This window comes from Siniperca chuatsi, linkage group LG14 (genome assembly GCF_020085105.1).
Source record: "Siniperca chuatsi isolate FFG_IHB_CAS linkage group LG14, ASM2008510v1, whole genome shotgun sequence".
Lineage (NCBI taxonomy): Eukaryota > Metazoa > Chordata > Actinopteri > Centrarchiformes > Sinipercidae > Siniperca > Siniperca chuatsi.
In genome coordinates, this window is record NC_058055.1 from 8,890,901 (window position 1) to 8,914,275 (window position 23,375).

At 39.3% G+C, this 23,375-nt stretch overlaps 1 protein-coding gene across 6 annotated transcripts in view; it reads right to left on the minus strand.

Moving 5' to 3' along the window:
• Positions 1-8,773: 8,773 nt before the first annotated feature.
• Positions 8,774-23,375, minus strand: part of LOC122888546 (roundabout homolog 1-like) — an 84,114-nt gene continuing 69,512 nt past the window's right edge. For 3 of the 6 annotated variants that reach the window (XM_044223133.1, XM_044223135.1, XM_044223137.1), the window contains 24 exons: positions 22,849-22,857; positions 22,418-22,542; positions 22,153-22,324; positions 19,711-19,916; positions 19,534-19,615; positions 19,272-19,440; positions 18,997-19,163; positions 18,719-18,840; positions 17,473-17,707; positions 17,094-17,215; positions 16,764-16,935; positions 16,294-16,491; positions 15,643-15,669; positions 14,713-14,752; positions 14,364-14,518; positions 13,848-14,213; positions 13,663-13,764; positions 13,439-13,574; positions 12,640-12,792; positions 12,091-12,536; positions 10,820-10,960; positions 10,504-10,725; positions 10,260-10,414; positions 8,774-10,107 (listed from right to left, as the gene is read on the minus strand). In XM_044223133.1, coding sequence (XP_044079068.1) covers positions 10,093-10,107; positions 10,260-10,414; positions 10,504-10,725; positions 10,820-10,960; positions 12,091-12,536; positions 12,640-12,792; positions 13,439-13,574; positions 13,663-13,764; positions 13,848-14,213; positions 14,364-14,518; positions 14,713-14,752; positions 15,643-15,669; positions 16,294-16,491; positions 16,764-16,935; positions 17,094-17,215; positions 17,473-17,707; positions 18,719-18,840; positions 18,997-19,163; positions 19,272-19,440; positions 19,534-19,615; positions 19,711-19,916; positions 22,153-22,324; positions 22,418-22,542; positions 22,849-22,857 — 3,737 coding nt within the window. In that variant the 3' untranslated portion in view covers positions 8,774-10,092. Of the gene's footprint in view, positions 10,108-10,259; positions 10,415-10,503; positions 10,726-10,819; positions 10,961-12,090; positions 12,537-12,639; positions 12,793-13,438; positions 13,575-13,662; positions 13,765-13,847; positions 14,214-14,363; positions 14,519-14,712; positions 14,753-15,642; positions 15,670-16,293; positions 16,492-16,763; positions 16,936-17,093; positions 17,216-17,472; positions 17,708-18,718; positions 18,841-18,996; positions 19,164-19,271; positions 19,441-19,533; positions 19,616-19,710; positions 19,917-22,152; positions 22,325-22,417; positions 22,543-22,748; positions 22,858-23,375 lie in introns of all 6 variants that reach the window. The other 3 variants (XM_044223139.1, XM_044223134.1, XM_044223138.1) reach the window with 3 other exon arrangements.

Genomic DNA, 23,375 nt, shown 5'->3' on the forward strand with positions numbered 1-23,375 from the left:
TCCAGATTTCACCTCCCAATGCCTATGAGTCTGACACACTGTTTGCATTTACCCATCAAAGTCCATTTTGGAATTTTGAAATTCCATTTATACACTTGTCAAGCTAGTTTAGATCGTCTCATATAGACATTTTTTTAGATTGGACAATGTTTTAAATTACAGTGTTGGTTTCTTTACATCTCATTCCTCTTTTTGATAATATATGAAATAGTTTCTAGAAACAGACACATAGCTTAAAGGCATGGAAAAATATAATAGTTTTGCATTGCATAGTTAGATAAAATGTACACATTGTCACCTGTGCCTAAATAGTTATCTTCATTTTATTCAAATCCTCCAGGGATTCTATAAACCAGATATATGTGGTTTTCAGCATTTTTATTTTAAATGGCTCACACAGGTGCTGCAGAGTTAAATGATCGATTATTTTGCAGGGTTATATAAAACGAATATCATTGAAACTACTACTGTATATTGAAAAATAAATATAAAAAGTAGATAATAATACATTACTCACCCAAAAGGGTATAAAACTAGTACAAAACTAAAAAAGTAAAAGTACAAACTAGCAAAGGGCCAGATCTTTTGTCTGACATTTGCCTTCAATTTGTTTTTTGATCCAGCACCTGTAGAATTGTTTTGGATTATGAAATCTTTTAAATTCAAATAACAATCTATAAGGTTGTCCAATGTCCCTGCATAGCCCAGCATTCCTGTACATGTGAGGATGGTGGATCATCGCCAACAATTGACTGAGACACTGCATAAAGATATGGTGATGTCTTAAAAACACATTTTCTCTTGACCATAGCTTAAACAAGTTTCAGATTCAACTTTATTCTATCACAGATGAGCCAGAAGAGACTGAAAGTCATTCTTGGTATCTCTGGACCGCCTGATAGCTCCCCTAGCACAGATCTGGACAGCACTGGGGAGGATAGCTTCAGGCAATGGTGCAATAGGTGCTATGTGCAGTGTGGGACACCCTGTCAATATTTGTATCTTGAGACAGATAGACAGGGATTAGGGTTGTCTGCAGATATTGTACAGACAGGGGGCACCATGTGCAATCCACCATGTAAGCTTTAAATCCAAATGGTTGGGTCTCCAGAAGTGCTATGGGGACAGAAGAATTGTTATGGAAGAACGGAAAAACATAGGCAAGCCCACAGAGTCCAATTACAAGGCTCCACCTGCATTCACAGAGTTACAGTTCTGTCTGATAAAGATGTGGCTTTATATACTGGAATGGTGTGGTCACTTGATGGGGTGCTGTTGCTTTGGTTGGATGAAAAGGCAGTTTAGTGTAACTGTTATTTACTGCTTAGATATTTTTTCAGCACTCAAGGGAACAATTTGGCCTCAAACTGCTTCACTTCTTTGGACATTGCTACAAACAACAGGAAAATATTTGTAATGGGGATCCTTTTTCTACGGAAAGCACTAGTAGGAATAATGAGTAGATCAATATTTATTCAATCAGTAATTGTTTGATTACTATTCAAAAGAAAACAATTCACATGGCACATTACTAGCACTCATTTTAGTATTTTAATGATGTTTGGAGAAGTGTGAGAAAGCTTAAACCAGTGTGAACAAATGGTTATATTTCATTGTCTTCATCATTTGTAAGTCATCAAAATTAAAGGTGTTAATATTTAAGAGAGTTCTTGGTGGTTTGGAAGTTTGGAATGCATCGTATGATAGGGTGTAAGATTCTTGTTTTTTGTGTTTTTGTTACCTTTTCAGTCTTAATGTAAAATTCATGCTGCTTCTTTAAACTGAAAGACCTGGGGTGCAGCCGTGTCAGGAGCAGGAGAGCTGCTCTGTAGCCGACTTTTACCTTTTACCTTTGCGTAAGTGAAGAGAAAATACAGTTTCACCTTTGAGGGTGCTTTGCAAATTTGCCAGATTGAGTGCTTTATTATATTTCATATTCATAACAGAGAATAGATTAGAATAAGAATCAAATTATTTCCGGCAAATTTCTAAGACAAAATCAAATTACTCATTTAAATAAATTGTGAAAATCCACTTCAAACTCAATGTTTTTGATCATTGTGCAGGTGCATTTCCACCCCAAATTAGCCAGATGATATTAAAATTAAAGTAATTTTAACAAAATCAGTCAGTGTTTCCTGCAAGAGGGGCATTCTGATTGTGGATGCAAAAATAAACCACCCTCTTGTCTAGGTGAAACATAAATGAAAATAAACAATAATGACAGGCTGCAATTTATATGAACAAAATCAGCCTCACCCAGGTCAGACAGTAGACGTATTTATTCAAGCTATAACAACATGCAAAATGTATTAGCATATTTAAATACAGGATATTCATATCTGTAGTTCCATCATCTCACTGAAGAGCCAAATTTAGACATAAGAAATGTCATAATCATACATCATACATTTTCAAAGGAAATGTACAGTGTGATTACAGAGCTTGTAAAGCTCCACTGTATATTTTGAAACACGACCAACATTATTAATTGCAAAGTAGGTTGTTATATTTCACAGTATGAGGCTCAGGCAAGCAACCTACATTCATTATGTTGTATTTTGATTAGTCTTTTGATACTGTACATAACAGCCAGACTTTACATTCAGTGTACAGTAGCCTATATGAACTGCTGTAATATCTTACTCTGCAAATATTCATTACTGCTGCTTAAAGGGAATCATTCACTCTCCTTTCTATGTTTTTTTTTTTAGATCTCAACGCTGCATGAGCTGCATCATTTCATGAAACGTCCCCAACATGTGGTGGACAACCTTTTCAGTATGATTATGTGTAACATTGCCTTGAACGGTTGATTTGTGACACTCATGACATTTGGCTAATTGCAACATTTGAACGGGGTGGTGGTGTACATGCACCCCACCTGAGACCGCTGGTCCCGCTCTGTGGCTCAGCTACCCTGAGGGTGAGCTAAAGGCCAGTGATCTCCTGGCTCCCTCAGTGACCAATTTATTTTTATCTTGTTCACCCTGATGGTTCATCTACTTCTTTTATGTTGCCACTTCACATTGTGCCACTGACATGAAGCAGTGATGCCTCTCCTGGAGGTCTAATAGAGGGCATTTAGGTAAATACAGAAAGGACATTTGAAGGCTGATGTTGATATGTATATTTGTCCATACCTGCTCTCACTCATAGATCCAGACACAGTCTCCAGGTCTCAACCAAGACTAGCTCTGTTTAATCCTGGAACCATTACCCAGATCTGGATCAACTCGAATTCGAATTAATCTAAAACATCACCTGTCAGCCATATTTGACTTTAAGTCCCCCTCCACTCAAAAATGTTTGTTGCTTATTGTTATTTCACTTAATCTTCACCGTGCTGAGTTTGACACTAGTTTCACATTCATCTGCTGAAGGGTGAAGGTTTGTCTGTGCTCACTTGCAAGACATGCAAGTACATGCATGATTTTATGACATCACAACATGGCCATTCATGGTCCAATGTGCAACTTCCACAAGCCTCCAGCACACATACACTGACAATGGGTTTTTCGCTGAAGTAGGAGACATCTTTGGCCCAGCAGTTAAATCTTTTAGATGAAAAAAAAAATTGTGGATGTTTTAATTAGGGAGAAGGAGGATTTTTAAAGAGGTGACTAAACTTTTTTGTGGAAAAACCATATCACACATGGATTGGATGGATTATTAATTCCAAGCAGATTATTTTTATGTAAAACATGCTATCAAACCACACATTGATGGCATGGTGGATTTTATTGGCTGTATTTAACTGACAAAATATCACAACTAGTAATATTGCATGCATGAGAGCAAATCCGAAAACATTTTGTTAAGCGTTCTTTCTTTCATTTTTTGGCATAATATACTTGTGGGCATCATCCTCTTTGCCTTGAGTGCAGCTTTTGACAACTTAGCATTCCTTTCTCATCCACCACAGTAAGTCCTCTCTTGGCATCATAGGACACGTCCTCCCCTGGTTCGCAGTCAACTTTTATAGTGACAGACAGTGATATATCTCCATAAACACATTTGAATTTACCACTGCTGGATCGAGCTCCACCTCGCCACCAGATTCATTATCACTGACACCTCCTAATTCCTCACCAACTGCCTGCTTTAAGAGAAAGTAATCTTCCTCAAACACAAATGCAATAAATTTGAAATCATAAATTTGCACTCATTACTCCTGCCCCCCTCCACTCATAACTTCTCACTCAGCACCAGAGCCACCTCACACCCTAGTCCTTGTCTCTAGGGGGAAGGACTAGGGGGATGTCAATGACACAGGAAAACATTTCCTGTCAGAGCTGAGAAATGCTGCCTATCTGTGACACCACCTGTTTATTTCACTGCTGTAAAGCTAATAAATGTCTTCATCACCCCCAGACTTCTTTCCTGCAACAGTGCCTTCTGCACATGCTCAATAAACCTCATTATGTTGAAAATCCTATTGCCTGAATGATTACGTGTGCCTGTTCAAGAGGCCAAAGCGTGCCAGGTCTCTAAAACCTCAAATGACTTCCACAACAAATGCAGAATAATATTTTGGATTAAATTAAGATTCAACATGTGGTGTGTGACAATGGGAGAAAATTGAACACCCTGATGACATATGGTGTAGTTCAGCTGGTAGGTCGGGGCGGAGGAGACATTTTCATTCACAACACAGCTCTCATACCATACTGTCTCTATAGATATGTCCCCTTATAAAGAGTTGTTAAGGGTTGACAGCCATCACTTTCACTTTTTCTGTCAGACTCTCTAGCAATTCCGCATTTGCCCTAGCTGTCATGGCCGGCTCTTTGTCAACAGATTGCAGAGAATCTGCTGGATAAACACGGCAAAATTGAAAATGAAAAATGGCAGCACAAGCAAGCGTGCACAAGCACACACACATCCACACACAGTATCTTGGAAACCAATGCAAACACGTGTGAATAACTGACTGTAGACAGCTGTCCTTGAAAGGAGAAAAAAAAATGAAAGAAAAAGAAATAGATGGGGATGAAGGCAGTCATTCATGCTGTTGAGAAGTAGTTTTCCAAAGAAGAAAACAGCATCACTCACACAACTGAATCTTACTCAGAATTCTATTTGGTTGCAATCAAGTTATTGGAATAATTCATGAAGAGGCTGATTGCATGAATGACTCAGTAAACATGATGTAAAAACCATTAAATATAGCATATTCAAGTTTCCATTTAAGTTTTGCCCATGTACATTCCAGTGTTTCAACATTTTTTTATGTTATCATCACCTCAGAGGCATTAATGACAAGGTGTTCTTTGTTATAAATAGAAGATTTTTTACCTTTTTTTATTCAGCAATCATGGGTTAGTGATGTTGATTGGAGTGGACATTACCTTCCACAGAGTTAATATTCACCCACCATTCACATCGCTCAAACTTGAAGTGATAATGGGACAAAAAAAGTAGATCAGACCGTAGCTGCTGACAGGTAAAGGAGGTCAGCCTTTTTGCACAAGTGGGACACACAAGATGGTCTCAGGTTTTATTGAAAGTAGCCTTTGTGCCTCTCACCTACTGTAAATGGGCAAACATCATAAAAGCAGCTATTATTTATGTATTATGAAAGGTAATAAAATGTCATCTTTTCTCTTCACAGAAAACATCATACATGTTCCATGTTATTATGTTGTTCATCCAATTGTTCAATGCTTCAATGCTTTCCTTGCTCATTGTGTATTGTGTGTAATCAATTTTAAAATATATACATTATTCTACTGTGGCTAATAAAGTCCAAAAATACACTACTCAATACATTGGTTTTAAAATTAAATTTTAGTTTTTACCGTAGAGTTACTTTAGTTATACAGTAACAAACTAGCTTTGCAGTGTTTTCTTATTTGTTGTTAGATCATCAGAATAACCCGTTTCTGTTGCACAAGAGCAATTTGACTTATTTCTTGCACATTTACCCACTGTCACAAAGCGAGTGAGTGAGAACAGTAGACTGAAGAAAACAAACTGTAGCTTCATACTATTGTGTGAAGTGACTTTGTGCTGAATGGCCCTCCTCATCGTACTTTATTTTCGTCTGTTCCCACACACTTTTTCAGGTGTGTTCTGTTGTGTTTATGTAGAAGTAGGCATAAGGACTGAACTGGCACTTCACTGAGAAGTATGATTCTACTTGCAAGCTGAAGAGACCATCCTTCTTCCTTTGTTCCTCTCACCATTGGCAGTATGTATTCCGAAAGACAAATTTGATCGAGTTGGAAAACAGAAAGGTAGGGAGTGTAACTGTTTCTTGTATGGAGCTTTGGATTGTAAGATTTTAAGGTTTAATTACTGAAAAAGGCTTTCATTACTACGTCTGTCTCCTGGTCCCTTCAGGTCAGTTGACCTTCTAAAATGGGTCATAAAGATGGTATTATCTGATACATTGTCATACACTGACAGATTGACAAGTTAAACATGCAATAACTGATTTTTTTGGACACTTGAAGACAATGTAAATAAGCTGTAGACACAACTAAGTTTATATGACAAACTTGTTAACAAACAGTTGCCTATTTACATATTCAGCATATATGGAGCAACATCAGCAGTCATTTGGAGTCGTGTTTCTGTCGACCTTGCGAATGTAAGTCCAATATTCACTCTCCTTCTGTCTCTGTTTTTCATCTATACCAACTCCTGGGGGAAATGTCTAGCTCTTTAGCTGCTAAATGCTCCACTATGCTCGACAGCTAGTCACTAACTTTGTCAGTCTGCCATTTGGTGTTCTGCTAATAGCATACAGTGGGTTTTTAGAGGTTTTGATGAAGTAGAGTAGTGAAAGTGAATAACTAAAACAGTAAAGTTGCAGGCCAGACAACCAAAACAATGAGCTAAAAGGCTTTGTAGAGCTGGGAACTGCGGGTCGGTGACACTCCTCTGTGGATTTCTTTACTATAAGCGACCCTTTCACATGCAAGTAGTCATGTGATCAATTGTTATTAGAAAAATATTGACTATAGCCGCTTTAAGTGTTTTGGATCATTTTTACAGTCATTCAGATCAAACACCAAACAGGAATCAATAACATAACATACAGAACACGTACTGTACCTCGGTAAAATCAGCAACCAATATCAATATTCTTCTAATAATTTCTAATTCAAATCTGAAAGCAATCAGGCAAGAAACATCATTTTCAGTATTTGACAAATACCTACCTAGTCTAATTTGAAGGTCTCAGATAAAGGACAAAGTGAACATTCTTAAAAAACTGTTTATTGGGGAATCTGGGCCATTCCTGAGTTTGTGTCTTCTCAGGCAGTCACAGTCACATTTGGGTGAGGGAACCACACAAATCAGTGGTGGAATGTGACTAAGTACATTTACTCAAGTACTGAACTTAAATACTTGTACTTTACTTGAGTATTTATGTTTTACGTTACTTTATACTTCCACTACTACTACTATTTGGAAGCAAATATTGTACTTTTTACTCCATTACATTTGTTTGACAACATTAGTTACTAGTTACTTTGCAGATTCAGATTATTAATAAATATAGATCAACTAATGAATTATGATGTATTATTATGGATTAAGCTAGAATATAAAGTGATTAAAAAGAGCTTCACCTTTACCAGCTGCAACATTAGTAATGCTTACACATTAATGCATCACTAATTATAATGCAGTGATAAAGTAAAAGATCTGAGTACTTCTTCCACCTCTGTCTAAAATTAAGGACCGCAAAGGTCACAGTACCCATTCACTTCACTTATCACTGCTGAGTGGAATTGGTTCAGGATCTACCTTGTTAATAAATCACTATGAGTTCTGTATAATTATAAAATCACCGTAATTATTTGTGAATGATGCACCACTTACTGTGTGAGTCGAGGAATAGTCAATCTGACTCTCTCTCACACACACACACACACACACACACACACACACACATTGAAAGACATCTGTGAAAAACTTTCTTCCTTTCAACAGCACACAGCTGCTCTGTTGATGAAGGCTCTTAAGTGAGGTTAATTAAACAGCAGGTCTCATCACATGCTCAGTTTACCTTTCTCCCATCTTCCTCATCCACCTCGCCACCACAGAACTGGACGGGTTTACCAGTGGGACAAACTGAAGGACATTCAGTGAAAAAACTGGTGATAGTTGGAAATCAAGAAGTGAACTAAAAAAACATGAATGAAAACAATCTTTGAAGATGTTTTAATCATAAACAATGGAGCAAAATGTTTTCCAATTAAATCTTTAAGATTCTCAATAATGGCTAGCCTTTTCGAATACTGCAATTTAAATTTTACATACTAAATTTCATGGTCTTCATCATTCAGGGTTATAAAGTATCTTCTATAGAAAGAGGGCAGTTTTTCCCATCTCATTCTTTGTCCTGGATACTTTCACATTTTCTAAACCAAATCCACTCAATAATGTTAAAGCCTTACTGTATGTGCTTAAACAGGTTTTCCATGACTGTCAGAGTTTTGTGTTATATGTGTTTTTAGGCAAAAAACAGAAAAAAGGACCAGCAAACATGATACTCATCATACTTTTTAGCTTTAGTTTTGTTAAAGTTCCAACTTCAAAAACCACATTTGTAGACACGAGTGAAATGAGGGAAAGGATCAACAGCGATTTGCATTTGCCTTTTCTTTTTGTTTGTGAAGATTTTCAAGTCATCCAGGTCATGGTACCATGAGCTGGTTTTTGCCGTTTGTTTATGGTTGAAAATCAGTGTTTCATTTGAAACTGCAAATAGGATAGGCAATGTAGAATTAGGTTAAAAGAATGAGTTAAAAGATTATTTGTTGTTGTTGCTTACGGAACAGCAATATTTATTCAAACAGAGTAGTTAAAGTGACATATTTGTTCCATATATAACTTACAGAATAGGGCTGGACAATATGACCAAAATCAATAGCACAATGTACATTTAACTTTATAACTATAAATAAACAATATATATTTGCTTAATACATCAGTACCTGATAATATTTACTTTTTTGTACTGGCTTTCTGATATTTGTCCAAGTTGTTTAAGGTTTTGGACCTCTGAACTGTGGGCAGATTGGCTGAATGAACGTCTGGTTAGAAGGTTGTTGTAGCTATTCTCAGTTTAATTATATGAGAGTCAGGCAATTTTATTGATTCAAAATTGCTATATGAGTGAATTTGGGTCTGTAAGAGATTCATCAGTAATTCATTAAAATTAAGTTTATTGTCCAGCCCTACTTCAGAAGTAATGGCAAAGGTCAAGGGAACACAGGACTAAATGAAATGGTCTCAGCTGAGAAAACAATAAATGGAACCAGTCCTTGACCAGACTTTTTATCATCCCAAAGGGAGGACAAAGCAGCCAAGATGTTAAGTAAAACCTCCTACAGGTGAATCTGCATGCAATTCTCTCAGTACACACAACAGATAGATCAAATCTGAATGAAAGCAGCTCAAATGTACGCAACTGAATGCACAATCACAATCAACAATCATTTCCTCAGCCTGAAGTGAACTGATGAAATGATTAACAAGACTCCAAAGACTGATTTCCTCCAGACTGAGATTCATATAATAATGACTTAGAATAAAATTAAGTGATTGTGCTTTTATAACCAAAGTAGAACAAATAATACAAAGACAAGATGTACATCACTTATAAAACATTAACACTGTTATATAAAATTTGAATTTGAAGCACTTCTGTGGCAGTAAACAATTTCAAGAATTTACAAGATGGCTGGTAATGACTGAATAACAATTACAGTAAAATAACAAGACAACTGACAAGCAAGAGCATGTATGGACCGCATCAAGCAGTCATCATGGACAATATTTGTGTAGACACTCACAACCACCATCAAATGTGCATTCATCTTACTTTACTGAGCAACCAGCGGTTCAGGCTCCTGGAAGCTGGTCACCCAAAAAGCAAATGATAAACAGTGCATCAAATTAAAGTCCGCAGACTTAAACATGAGAGCACTTTTTTCTTTTTTCCAACACCTAATAAGAAATTTGAAGTAGAAAACAATAGTATGTATTGTGCAGTCTTTTTCCATATCGTAAAGGTCATAGTCCTCCGTCTGAAGCAGCTGTAGGATATTCCTTTTGTGCTCGCATTGCTTCTTAGCTTTTCAGGAACTGTGGAAACAAAATAGTTTCATGTTTCTCTCTTGCACTTAATGTATTTAAATTATCAGCTAACTTGTGTCACGGATAACAAAATACACATATATTTGGGTGAAATACATTCAATTGAGAATTTTATATCTGGATTCCTGATTTTGATTTACCTCTTCCACCTGTCCGGTAGGGGCCACCTGTCCTCTCTGTTTGGTCCTTGAGTCGCCACATGACATAAAGCTGGATGAATTAGTATCATCAGGCTCCCTCTGAACTTGACCTGATGGGAAAGTGGGACGACTGTACAGAAAGATGTCCCCAAATTCTGACGGAGAGACAAGAAAGAAAACATTTTACTCGGCTTGTCACTCAATCACAAAAGTTCCAAAGTGCACAATATAATCCATCCAGTACCTGAGTGCTGCCGGCTTTTGCTGCTTCCTTTTCCTCCTTGTGGAGTCTTGTGCTTGTCCTGGCTCTCTCTCTGCTCAAATGTAGCCTCCCTGACCCTGTGTGTCCCAGTGCTGCCTCGTCGACCCCGTGCCTCTCCAGAGCCCATTCGAGGCAGCGTGGCCCCCCTCACTTTATAGTCTCCATGGGACATCTGGCTGGAGAAATTCAGAGGCATGCAAGAGTCTGGGGACAAAGTAGAGCACAGAGATCCAAATGTTAGTGAGCAAGTTATTAGGAGATAAAAAGGAATAAATCTCATTCTTGGTTCAGTCTTTACCATCATTGAAGACATCTTTGGGTTGGTAGCCCTGTTGACCAGACTGGTTCTGTTTATGCCTCCTGGGCCTTTTATGTGTTATTGCAGGACTCATGTTGCTGTCTGTGGACATGGGGCTGCTGGGTCGCTGGTGCCGCCGACCTGAAATCATCACACAGATTTTGCACAAATTAAGTGTTTAGATCACATAAAATGTTACATATAACAGTAAACCTAAAGTTAATACGTTGTAAAATACTAAGGCAATCATTTAAAGTTTCGGAGTCGTTTCAAACAGAAACACAATCTAGAAGATATTTAGGATCAGATAAAGTAATGTTACAGTATATGACATGATAAAGTTGATGTTTGTCATTTAATAACGATGTAATTTAATTGAATTAATATATTATATCTCAATTATTCAAATATTCACTGGGTATATTTAAAGGTCCCACATGAACACATTTTCTATCAAAGTTCAAACCATTTTAGTTATTTCATTTGAGAGATTTCTGTCTGCACCAATCAGGATTTAGCAACAGTTGAATAGAAATGTGATGACAGTTGCCAGGTTGTTGGCTTATGTAGGCCACTGTCAATCAAATCTGATGAAACCGAATCACCAAAGTTATTACAATACAATGTCTATACCAAATTTCATAACAATCCATCTGATAGCTGTGGAGATGTTTTACTCAGAACCGTCTAGAGATGCTCTATAGGAAAAGTGCAATGAGATAACTTCTGTTATGAATTGAATTTTAAAATGAAATAAAATTAATTTTATATAAATAAAAGTGAATTGAATTGAAAAAGTCAATCTCATGGTGGCGCGACAGAAAAAGTCAAGGGATTATCAAAGTCATTAGGATACTTCGTCTGGGAACTATGAATGTCTGTACAAAATTTGATGCCAATCTATCTGGCAAATGTCAAAATATTTGACTGAATAAAATGAAACATGGACCTGCTGGTGGTGCTAAAAGAAGCAATTCACAGCAATTAATCCAGTAGTTGTCTAGATATTTTACTCAAAACCAAAAATGTCAACCTCACGTTGATACTAGAGAAAAAGTCAAGGGATCACTAAATTCAGTACTGTAGGCTTCGTCCTCTGGGGACTATGAATGTCTGTACAAAAATCTAAGTAGTTGTCTTGATATTTCAGTCTGGACCAAAGTGGTGGACTGAATGACATGCCGACATTGCCATCCCTAGAGCTACCACACTAGTGTAGCTAATACGTTTGAACCAAAAATAAAACCTCTCTTCGCTAGAAGCCTTCTCACCTGACTCCTCTGGGTATCTACACATGCGCAGGCCTACAATATCCCGCGAAGAGGCTACTGCCTGGTTGAAATCGCCGTCTGTAAAGAAGGATCCTTCCGATGTGCTAACAACACTGGACCTGCCTGATGAGATGTTGTCCTCGGATGCTGAGCCCCAGCTGTTTACCATGGATCCTGTGACTGATCTGTCCAGATCCCCGGTGCTGGAGGCTGGGGTCTGCTCCAGCCCATGGAGGAGCAGCCTGTGTGGAGAGGGGTGGTGCAGCTGGTGTTTGTGCTTCTGCCGGTTGTGGTGTTGGCTGTAGTGACTTTCAGCAAGCTCTGTGTCTGTCTCCTCCTCTGCCTCCTCCTCATCCTCTTCCAGTCCATCAGTGTCCATGCAGAGGGGTATGGAGCTGTAGGTGTGTGTTGGCGAAAGAGGGCGAGGGTGGCTGGTGATGTGTTGGCTGGAAAGTGCATTAAAAAAATCCGGTCTTTTCACAACAAATACAATTGTAGAGTCAGTTAAAAATAGTTGAATGCAGTGTCAGGAAGGTATAATATGTTTACCTGAGGTGCTCGGTTCCATCGTGCAGGCCATTGCTCAGGTCTCCCTGTGGTGATGTGGTAGGTGGGTGACTATAGGACACTTCAGTAGGGGATGAGGCTGCCCCTCTAACTGGTGGAGTAGGGCAGCCTTCTATTCTGTCCTCTGGATCAAAACTGATAAGAAAAGGACAACTGACATGAGATAATGGCTAAAGGAATGAGGGATGCTGGCAGTCCTGACACATTAGTGACAGCCCATTATACATGAATGCAAATCCCTCGGTCTTCTAATAAAACACAAATTTCCATCATAGAAAAATTTACAAAAAGTAACAATAAGCTTTCTGCACCATCTTGTTTTTATTGCTGAAATGCTGCATATACATTTCATTAAGTAATTTAAATTATATAAAACCTGCTGTCATAGGTAACTGACTGCCATGTTTTGGCAGAAGGTTTGGAGGTGTTCAAAGCATCCCTCCAATTGTGTGAGTATGATAACTTTATCATATTATTGTTTTTTTTCAGTCAGTTTAACCTGGTGGGTTACAGTTTGCTAAGGAGCAACATAACATGCAATAGCTGTGATTTAACATGACACATTCAGCGATATTGCACATTTTATCTTATGCATTGGATAGTCAGTCAAGAACAAATAAAGCAATACATTCGGTGCAGACTGGAGCATATTTTAGGGCATTTTGAAGTGTACTACTATAGCTATTTCTTTCGAGACCCCACTTCAACTTTACCAACTGAAGGAGCTATTTATGTCTTGTATTGTATGTTGTGTATTGACTGTGTGTCTTTCCCCCCATACCTCCTTTCCATGGGCAGGCTATACTCATCACAGTCCCAGGCATTAGCATGAGGAGGAGACAGGGCTTCTCCCCAGCTTACTGCATTATGTTTTGGGATCTTTGGGGCTCTCGTTCCCTTCTTTTGATTTTGACTCCCTGAGAAATGAAAAGAAAACATCAAGGTAAACACAGACTTATTGCCTCATTAAAATTCATCACTGTACAGAGTAGCTGTTGGCCTTACCTGAGGTGCTGCTGGTGCCTCTGTCTGAGCTGTGGTGTGAGCCTCCTGTACTGTGATCACGGGTCTGGTTGTAGGGAATAGTTTTAGGATGGATCATTCCATCTGAAGACAAAGAAGCAAGCAAATTTGCAACATTGTTCTTTTTTTAATAAACATTTTGTAAAGTGAATGTAACCGTACTTTACCTTTATTTAGCATGTTTTGCTCAATTATGTTGTACTGCATCTGTGCTGCCATCTCCTTTGGTATTGGAGGTGGGTTGGGGGGCTGTTTCCAGCAGGGCATGTCCAGAGGCTCTGCTATAGCGCCACCAGTGGCTGCCTTATTCTTAATGCTGGCCTGAATGAGCTGTGTGGTGGCATACGGGATGGGTTCATATGTGGCTGCTGAATCGCCTCCTGGACTTGCATAGCACAAGTTGGAGTTGGTGAATGTTTTAATCTCATTGAGCTTGTTGGAGAGGTTCACATCGCTGTAAATGGCGGTCTCAGAACCAAGCTGTCCTCCCTGTTTGTTTTCTGGATGGTTTCCATAGTTAGCTATGCAGTCAGCTGAGGAGAACATGAAACACAGCAGCACATGAACACAGCAAGTCGCAAAGCTTCAGCATTGCTGGGAGCTGTTTTTATTAGGCACACAATATCTATCTCAGAGGCTCCTGCAGTACCTGGACTATGACATGTACTCAGTCTTGCACAAACCTGGTCGGCTGTATGTTGTCATGTTACTGTCACTGGTGCCATTGCCATTATTGCAGCAGTTGATGCTACAGTCCTTGTGATTGGCACATGCATTTGGCCAATTGTCTGGCAGCCACAGCTGGTTTAGAGGTTCACCCATGCTGAGAAGGCCAGGTCTGCAACAAAGAGGACCACAGTGCTGTCAATCAAAACCTGCTGTTCTCTTATATCGCTGATGAATGAGCATGGAGTGGATTCATGAGGCTCATCGTTTAGAGCAGGAACACACCTCCCCCTAGTGGTTCCACAATGTAAGTGCATTTCTCCTGTTAGTCTTTATATAACACAAAGGAACAAAAATATCACTCACCTGCCAGCACTGCACACAGATTCTCCTCTTTGATACGCGACTGCAAAGAGAAACAGAAAAACATTAAACCTTGATGAGCTGTCAAAAAGAGGAAGTGCCAAAGGCAGAGAAAAACCATGAAAGGCAGGTAGAGATTCTGAGCAAAAATCTAAAGTCAAAAGTCTACACTCACTTCAATACATGCTTCCATCGATGGGGCACGAAGTCTGACTCTATGGTTTAATGTGCATGAAGACAACACAAATAATTGCCTGTGCCTTTACTGATCGCAGTATAACTTCAGAACTGATTCAGAAACACTGTTTGAGACAGTTTCTCCTCCACCACCAGTAAAACATCAAGCGAATAACAATTCTCCAGTAGAATACGTTCTATATTTTCCTTATTTAATCAATCAAATCAATCACCTAACCTAGGGAGCAAGTGGGCTTGGCACACTATCAGCATATAAATGTTTATGCAAAAGCACATTGTTGCTTTATTATGATCCGCAAAATCCACAATTTGAATCAACAAATATATATTTACATGCTAGTACTGCAATCATGTACTTTATAGGTAGCAACAGTTGCTACTTTATTTCCTACTTTAGAGAAAGAACAATTTAATCAATTTCTGTTTTAGCTCAAGCTTGATGATGTTTTACTTCATTCAAACTCACTTCATTTCGTTTGCGTTCGCTGTATTCTATGTTGAGATTTTCATAAAATCCCATTGATATGTTCTTTTAGCATTGTGCAATATGTAAGTTGTGCTTCCATACCTTTCCATTTCTATATGTAAATGACCATGAAAAACTGATTTGCACAGACGGGATGCAATTTCATCTTGATGTTTGAAGTAAATAAAATATAATAACTTTTTAAATAATTTACTTGCCAAATACATAAAATGTCACAACCATTAGCAGATCAATCATACTTTACATACCTGTAGGTGTAAAGGTGAATGATGGCACTGTTGGGACAGACAAAGACAGAGAAGGAGAGTAAGATGAGCAAACTGAAATAATTTCTTAATTACTCTCTGTTTTGTGATGGACATATCTTCATGTGAAAAACTGAGGTGTACAATCATTCAAATAACCATATGCCATCTGCCTTACTGCTGCCTCTGTTTTTGACACGAGTGTCCAGGTGAAGGTTAATGCGGGTGAGCGGCAACCAGAGAGAGGCAAATAACAGTGACATTGTAGCAGACACAGTAATGGCAGGCTGACAGGCCTGGTCCTGTAAGAACTGTGCTGTGTTGAGGAAATGACACTCTACAAACTAAAGGTCAGCCTTTGACTGTCTGTATAGTTGCAAATGCAAATTTGGTTCTGAAGTCTTTGTGTCAAAGGAAGATTATTTTTCACCCTTTGATGTGATCTGCTTATCAGCATCTAAAAATATTCCTCAATATCACTGAGATGAAGACTGCTGTTTAGTGTGGTGAGAACATGTCATGGCTTGATCCACAAAAGTAACATGATAACCTGTTTTGCTGAAGCACACTTGGCCTATATGGTTAGCATCTTTAACATATATTCATCTATCTATCTACCTTTCTAAAATATACACACAACAGAGAAACACACACCCTTGCGGATGCCAGTGTATGTGCTGCTGAGGCCACTTCTCTTCTTGCGGTGACGGTAGAGCCACACACTGAAAATCATGAGGACCAACCAGCAGGTGGCGCCAATGCCAGCAATAAATGCCGGTTGCCTCACCACATCTGAGATCTGAGACAAAGTGTCTCTTTCCTCACTGATATCCATCATCTGGCCTGCAGAGTCTAACCAGTAAAAGAAGAAAGAGAGAAATCAGATATTATATGTGCATAAAAACAACAGCAGTGATGTGCAGATAGCCTAAATGGAGATTTCAGTGTGTACAAAAATGTGAAATTGGAAAAGCTAAGTAACAACAGGGTGAGCACGATATGATGATTTATGAACACTGTATAGTGACAAGGTAAGTTTTCACCCTGAGATACTGTCACTATTTTTAGGCCTAGTTTTGTGACACCTTCCTAAACGAACACTCCTTGTTTGAGAGGACTCTTACCTAATTGAAAGAAAGTGACATCACTCTTGACCCCAGGTCCAGCACCATTGCTAGCCGCAACCTCTACACTGTAGCGAATTCCAGGTGCCAGACTGGGAATGAGCACAGAGAAGGTGGAGCCGTCGACTGACTGGTTTACATGATACCGACTCTCATTACCCAGGCACCAGATCTGTCAAGAGAAGGTGAGGAGACGAGATGATAGTGACTGAGGGACACATCCCACAATGCAAGAGGCATCATCAGCCTCACAAAGATGCCATTTACATTTGAACTGGGATATGCATGATTCAGAGCATGAGTACAGTAGAGGGCGGGCGCCTTCTTTACCTTGTACTCCTGAATGACTCCAGCCTCCTCCCGTTCTGGAGGCGGTTTCCAAGCAATGAGGATGGCAGTCCCATTGGCATCACTCTTTGTCACTGTAACACCCTGGGGTGCTCTACTAGGGGCTAAGACAATGAAGCATACAGTTACCCATGCAGACATAAACACAATCTCATCTGGTGCTGTATGCCTCCCAGGTATGGTCTGCATGGTCTGCATGTCTAACAGCTTTGCACACACACAAAAAAAGCAATACCTGGCTTTTGTATCGTCATCCAAATATGCAAATTAAAAATTTTTTAAGTTGCACCAATGTTATTCAATGCCTCACAGCTATTTATAGATACATTTAATACTGTAGAACAAAAGTTCAGACAGTTACCTTCGTCCAAAGTCCTGACCACCTTCACCTCACTGTCAGCTCCCTGGAACTCATCAAAGAAGGGGCGCACTTTGAACTCGTATATGGATCCTCTCTTCAGCTGACCGATCACCACACCGTCCTCTCGTGGGGCGCGTACATCCAGGACACTCCACTGCCCCTCTGGCTGGCCGTGCTCAGCTGACGCCCTGTAAAGCACCTTGTAACCCTGGATGTATGGGGACTGCTGCTCGACCTAGTGGAGATGCAGGGATAAAACATGCAGCATAAATGTGACAGTGAGGCCATTTTTGATGACGAGCAACTAACATCTGGGTTTGAATCAAAGAGAGAGGTAGTTTTTATTGCTGTAATGCAAGTAAAGTCTGAGGTTCACAATAATATCTGCATGTGAGTTAAAACAACATACATCTAGGAGGTTAGAGTCTCATCTTGTGTGTGAGTGAACATCTTGCAGGAAGTATCTGTTAAAACTCAGTTAATTCCCTTTGCCTTTAGGGTGATACAGATTAACTTTTCCTCATATCTGTGAGTTCTCACAGTAAACCACAATATGAGATCATTAATAGTTTCCCCTCAGCATAGCTCTGGTTAAAATCAAGCCAGGAGAGGACTAAGCACTTTCCATTTAAACCACACAATTATGACAAAGGATGCTTTAAAAGACTTCTGTGGAGGCATACACATATCGAAACACACACATCCACACAGAAACATGCTGCAAATGAATTTTTGTATTTGGAACAAAGCACAATATATCACAGCAAAGATAAATGCACTTTACTGGGCAGCTGATTTATTTTCTGCTAATAACTGTTTAGAGAGAAAACCAAATGTAATTTCAGCATAAACTGAATCTGTTAAACACTTCACATTCACACAAGACAGTTTTAGCCTAGATGCTCCTCCTGACCTATTTAGGTCTCACCATATCTCTGTATTTGCTCATTCATCACTGATAGCTCACCTCTTCATGTCGCTTTGGAGAATAAAGGAAAACATATCAGTGAGAATAAGTCTGCTCTTAAATAATCTCTTTTAAAAAAGTCTGTCAGCACAGTGTTTTTTTATTTTTCATAACCCCTTGGCTTTTCTATCATTTGTTGACGGACAGTATGTTTACATTTACTGTAAAATTGTATTTGACCCTTTCCCATATTTACTCTAACTCTGACACAGAGTACATGTGCTCTTTTGCTGTCCTGCAAAACATGTTTGTGCAGGACAGTCATCACGATCTCCTTACCATCCACTGCAGCTTGACAGCAGAAGATGAAAGGACGGTTGGTGTGTGCAGGTGGATAACAACATCTCCCAGCTCCCTCTGGATGTGACGGTGATCCACTCCCTGCATGGTGGAAGTGCTGTCTGTTGGTACAAAAGGAAGGAAAGAAGTAAAAGAGCAACAATGAGGCATTCATTTGAACTGAAATAACCATGCAGCTTCTCTGCAGTTGAAATTCTATTTGTTCAATCTGAAGTAAAGCCAAAAAAAAAAATAAAGAATGAAAATCCCACACTGACCCTGTGTTCTGACAGGGTCAGAGATTGGACTAGGGTCACTGAGGCCATAAGCATTCACCGCTCTGACCATAAAGAGGTAGACAGTTGCAGGCTTCAGGCTCCTCAGAACAAAGGTCTGTGTCTTTATATGCTCAGCTACGGTCACCCATCTGCTGCCTAAAGTATAACTGCAGGGAGAGGTGAAGAAATTGTAACACACAGATACGAGGGAAGTTTCATCAGGCTTGATAGATGGCATATACAGTGAGTAGTTAAAATATGCTACATATGTCTACCTGAATGCCTCAATTAGGTAAGATGTAGGTGTTGTGCCAGCATTGGGTATTGATTTCCAGGACAGGGTGACAGAGGTACGGCTAATGTCAGTCAACTCAGGTTTAGATGGAGCACTGGGAATCCGGTTAGGGTCTACAGGGTGACTGGACTGAACAACAACTCCAAACTCTGCCACAGAGATACCAACAAATTCATTAAAGTACACTACACGGGACTCACCAGCATGTATTAACTGACTACATCTTAATTTGTGTAACCTACCCTCCACCTGTAAGTATGCTGTCCAGGACGCCTCTCCATTGGGGCTTGAAGCTACACAAGCGTAGAAGCCTGTATCTCCCAGCTGAGGAGAGGAAGTACAGTGGCAGATATTAGTGGGTTGGCTTGGAACAGTGCAGTCGCTGTAACTGCTAACTGCTGTATTACTTCATCCCCTACCTTAGCGTAGCGAATCTCCAGTGATCCTGTGTCTGCTATGGACATGCGGGAGTCCACTGGAGACACCACCACACCATCTTTCTTCCAGTGGACTGTAGGAGGTGGAGAGCCAGCCGTCTGGCAACCCAGGACCACTGTGCTGTCCACAGGCACAGTCTGATTGAGTGGACCCTGCCGAATCACAGGAGGAGGGTGGTCTGACCCAGCTAATAAAAAAACAAAAGTAGGGAAGTGAAAGACTAATAATGTTAACACGCCTTATTACATACAATATACTACATACTTAAAAATGTTGTGTTTCGAGCAGACTAGTGCATTCACACAGGAAACAAAACAAAATATTAAGTAATAAGTATCTCAAAAATGTTTTTGTTAGCTATTCATGAAGTCTGTGATTTAATCAAAATTTAAATGGCAAATCTGCTTTGCAACAGCAAAAACGTTTTCACGGAAACTCCAAACTTGTATTTAATTTTTTTTTTTTTATGAAATGACGAGATGTAAAGATGTAAAGCAACATTTGCTGAAAACAAATTACTCATATTGAACATACCTTTTTTATTTTTTACTTGCACTTTAAACAAGTTTAAGGTTTTTGTGGTCATGTTTAGGCAATAAAAGCATCTGTTTGAGGTTGTTGTGGTCATCATAAGTACAGTATGGGTAACATAAGGTTAAGCTTAGTCCACTGGAGACTCCTGTATGCCTAAACTGAGGTTACGGAAAGTTTTCAGTCTCCTGTGTCATGCTCATGTGCTTTGTATGCCTAATATAGAGGCAACAGGGCTAATATAATACCATATAACCACAAAGTCAATTCTGGTTGGTGACCTTTGTTGCATGCCATCCCCCTCTCTCTTCCTGGATTCTCCTATCTGTATTTTTACTATCACTATCGAATAAAGGCAAAATGCCAAAAAAAAAACAGTACACTGTCAACAGTATATTATGGACTTGGAAATTGGGAATTGATGTTCACAAAAGATCAAAGTTATGGCGAGAAAAAAATAAAAAGAAAGATGAAAGAAAATGAAAATGAAATGCTGCCAAAAAATGAAAGACAGATAAAGATTTGAGAGGAAAATTGGTAAAGAGAGAACAAGAAAGGTTTAGGTGGCTGTGCAGGCAGTGGAGGAAAAAGAAATCAACTTTTCCCCTCCAGCGGAGAGCAACTAATCGTTCATTGGGCAGTAGGTACTGCTGGAGCCGGCTTCAATCACAATGGCAAAGCCCACCTAATAACAATCCCACTTAGATAACAGAGCTCTCTTTTCTCTCTCTCTCTTACATTTTAAAACCCTGTGGAAGGGGGCAGGGGTTCTAGATAAATAAATAAATAAAAATACAAAAAAAAAGGTGATGGAAACACACCTTTAAAACTGCCGGAGGTAATGCAGACCAGTTATTTCCATACAAATGCACCACTCCAAATGGGGATGAGAGGAGTGTGGTGGGATAATGACAATTTGGGGGAGGGGAGAGTAGGGAGACACAGGTACAGGCGAGAGTGCAGTGCCGTAGACCACTTAAAAAATTACATAAAACATGACCCCATCTTTTTTATTTCCATTACCTGTAACAGATTTTTCACTGAGTGGATGCCTCTCATTTCCCTACTAAGGTGGCCGCAGAACGCATTACCAATATGAGCATCAGATTATCCTTTAGAACTAATAGGGCTGCAGTGAGCAAGTCAGCGTGTAGAAGCAGTAACTGTCTATTTAAGCCTGAAGCAGTTATCTTCATTAATTTAATATATGTACATAGTACACACTTACTCAGACACATGTATTCATGATCTCACAGGTCATTTAATTGGGAGCTTGTAGACTTTGCTGGTGGTGTGCAATTACTGGTGTGGGCCTCCAAGCACATTTAAATTGCTTTTTTTAAACCATTAACATAATTATTTCATCACCTAAGATTTGGATGACATCCATATAAAAGTACCTATAAACTATATCATATGTCAATCCTGCAGTCTTAATTCACAAATATCTACAGCAGAATAGAACACAGACTGTGTTGTATTAATGGAAACTAGAGTTACAATGCATAAAAATGATTCTATTTACCCTAGTCCTCTTTATTTAGATTATATACTGTACAGTTGGAAGTTAGAAAAGAATATGTTTAGAGGTAAGAGAGTTAAGACCACACGCTCTTTACACACAATCACCATGGAGACAAAGCAACATGAGAACAACATGAAACATGAAATCCCTCCCCTGACAGTTAGTAACCAAGGCCAACTACCACACCTATAAGGGAGGAAGCTCAGTCTGCAACTAAAGCCAGTTTGTAGCCTAATACACCTGCTCAACAAAGGAAAACTACAGCAGCAAAGTAGTCGGTTTAGCCAAAAGGCAAAACATTGAAGCTAGAAATGTGCTGAATAAAAGTCCCTGCATCTGCCCTCCATTACTCCTTCGCTTTACTCACAGTCTGTGACCTCCAGCAGTGCTTTGGTAATAACACTGCCAGCGATGTTGAGAGCCTGGCAGCTGTAGAAGCCGCCATCTGAGCGCTGAACATCGGTAATGGTCAAACTGCCCATCTGGGAGACAGACAGACGACTAAAGGGCTGTGGTGGCTGGTAAGAGAACAGGAGACTCTGGAGGGGAGACAGAGATCACAGAGTTAGAAACCCATTCATTCGCTTTATTTGCACTGAGTAGTGATTTAGTGTGATGACAGACAATCTCACCTCACTGCCCTCCCTCTGCCAGAAGATAGCAGGCTGTGGGTTGCCAGTGGCCTCACACTGGAAGGTGACCGTCCTGCCCACTGCCACCACCTGGTTCCTGGGGCGAATGGCAAATGCTGGGGGCACTGCAGAGGAAGAGAGGCCTTAATTACCTGGCAGCCTGATACATTTTCATCATTCCCCGTTTTAGAACATCTCAGTATGCATAAAAAGCTAAAGGAATAAAGGCTAAGTGCATATGTAGCAAGAAGCAGTAATTATTTACCTTTTTTAATGAAAAAAACAGCACATGTTTTCATTCATTTACCCACACATAACATGAATTACATACTGTATTGGTGGATGGAATTACAGTGCAGATAGGACAATGACAGGGGCTCATGATTTCCTGCTGCTGTCTGATGGTGGATGAGGGATGGATGACAACTTACCAGTATTGACTACAGGGGAAAAGACACAAAAAAGAGCAGTGTAATGAGTAATGAAGGCAAGTACAGGGATATGGAACTGCAATGATGCACTAAACAGTATTTGCACATGCTTGAATGAGTGAGTATAATGGAATTCATAAGAAAGAACAGTAGAGAGTCAATAATATAGGGGTGCAAGCAAAAATGTATCTACAAGTACATTATATATTATAGGTTTTTGTTTTTTTACTTTTGGTTAATGATATTCATATTCATCATTAATGATATTCATATTCATTCATTTTATATTCATTTGATTTCCTTTTCTTTCTATAACATGTCTTCCCAAACCTGCTGTTGAGAATATTCATTTTATTTCATTATCATTCATCTACACACAAGTCAGAGGGAAAAAAACCCAAACAAAAACGATGATTTCATATTGAGATGATACATATTATTATGTATAAATTTGAGCTCCTCATAGAGAAATATGGATACCATTAAGGAAAAGTGTAAGTGATGCAGGATCATTTTGGATGATTTAT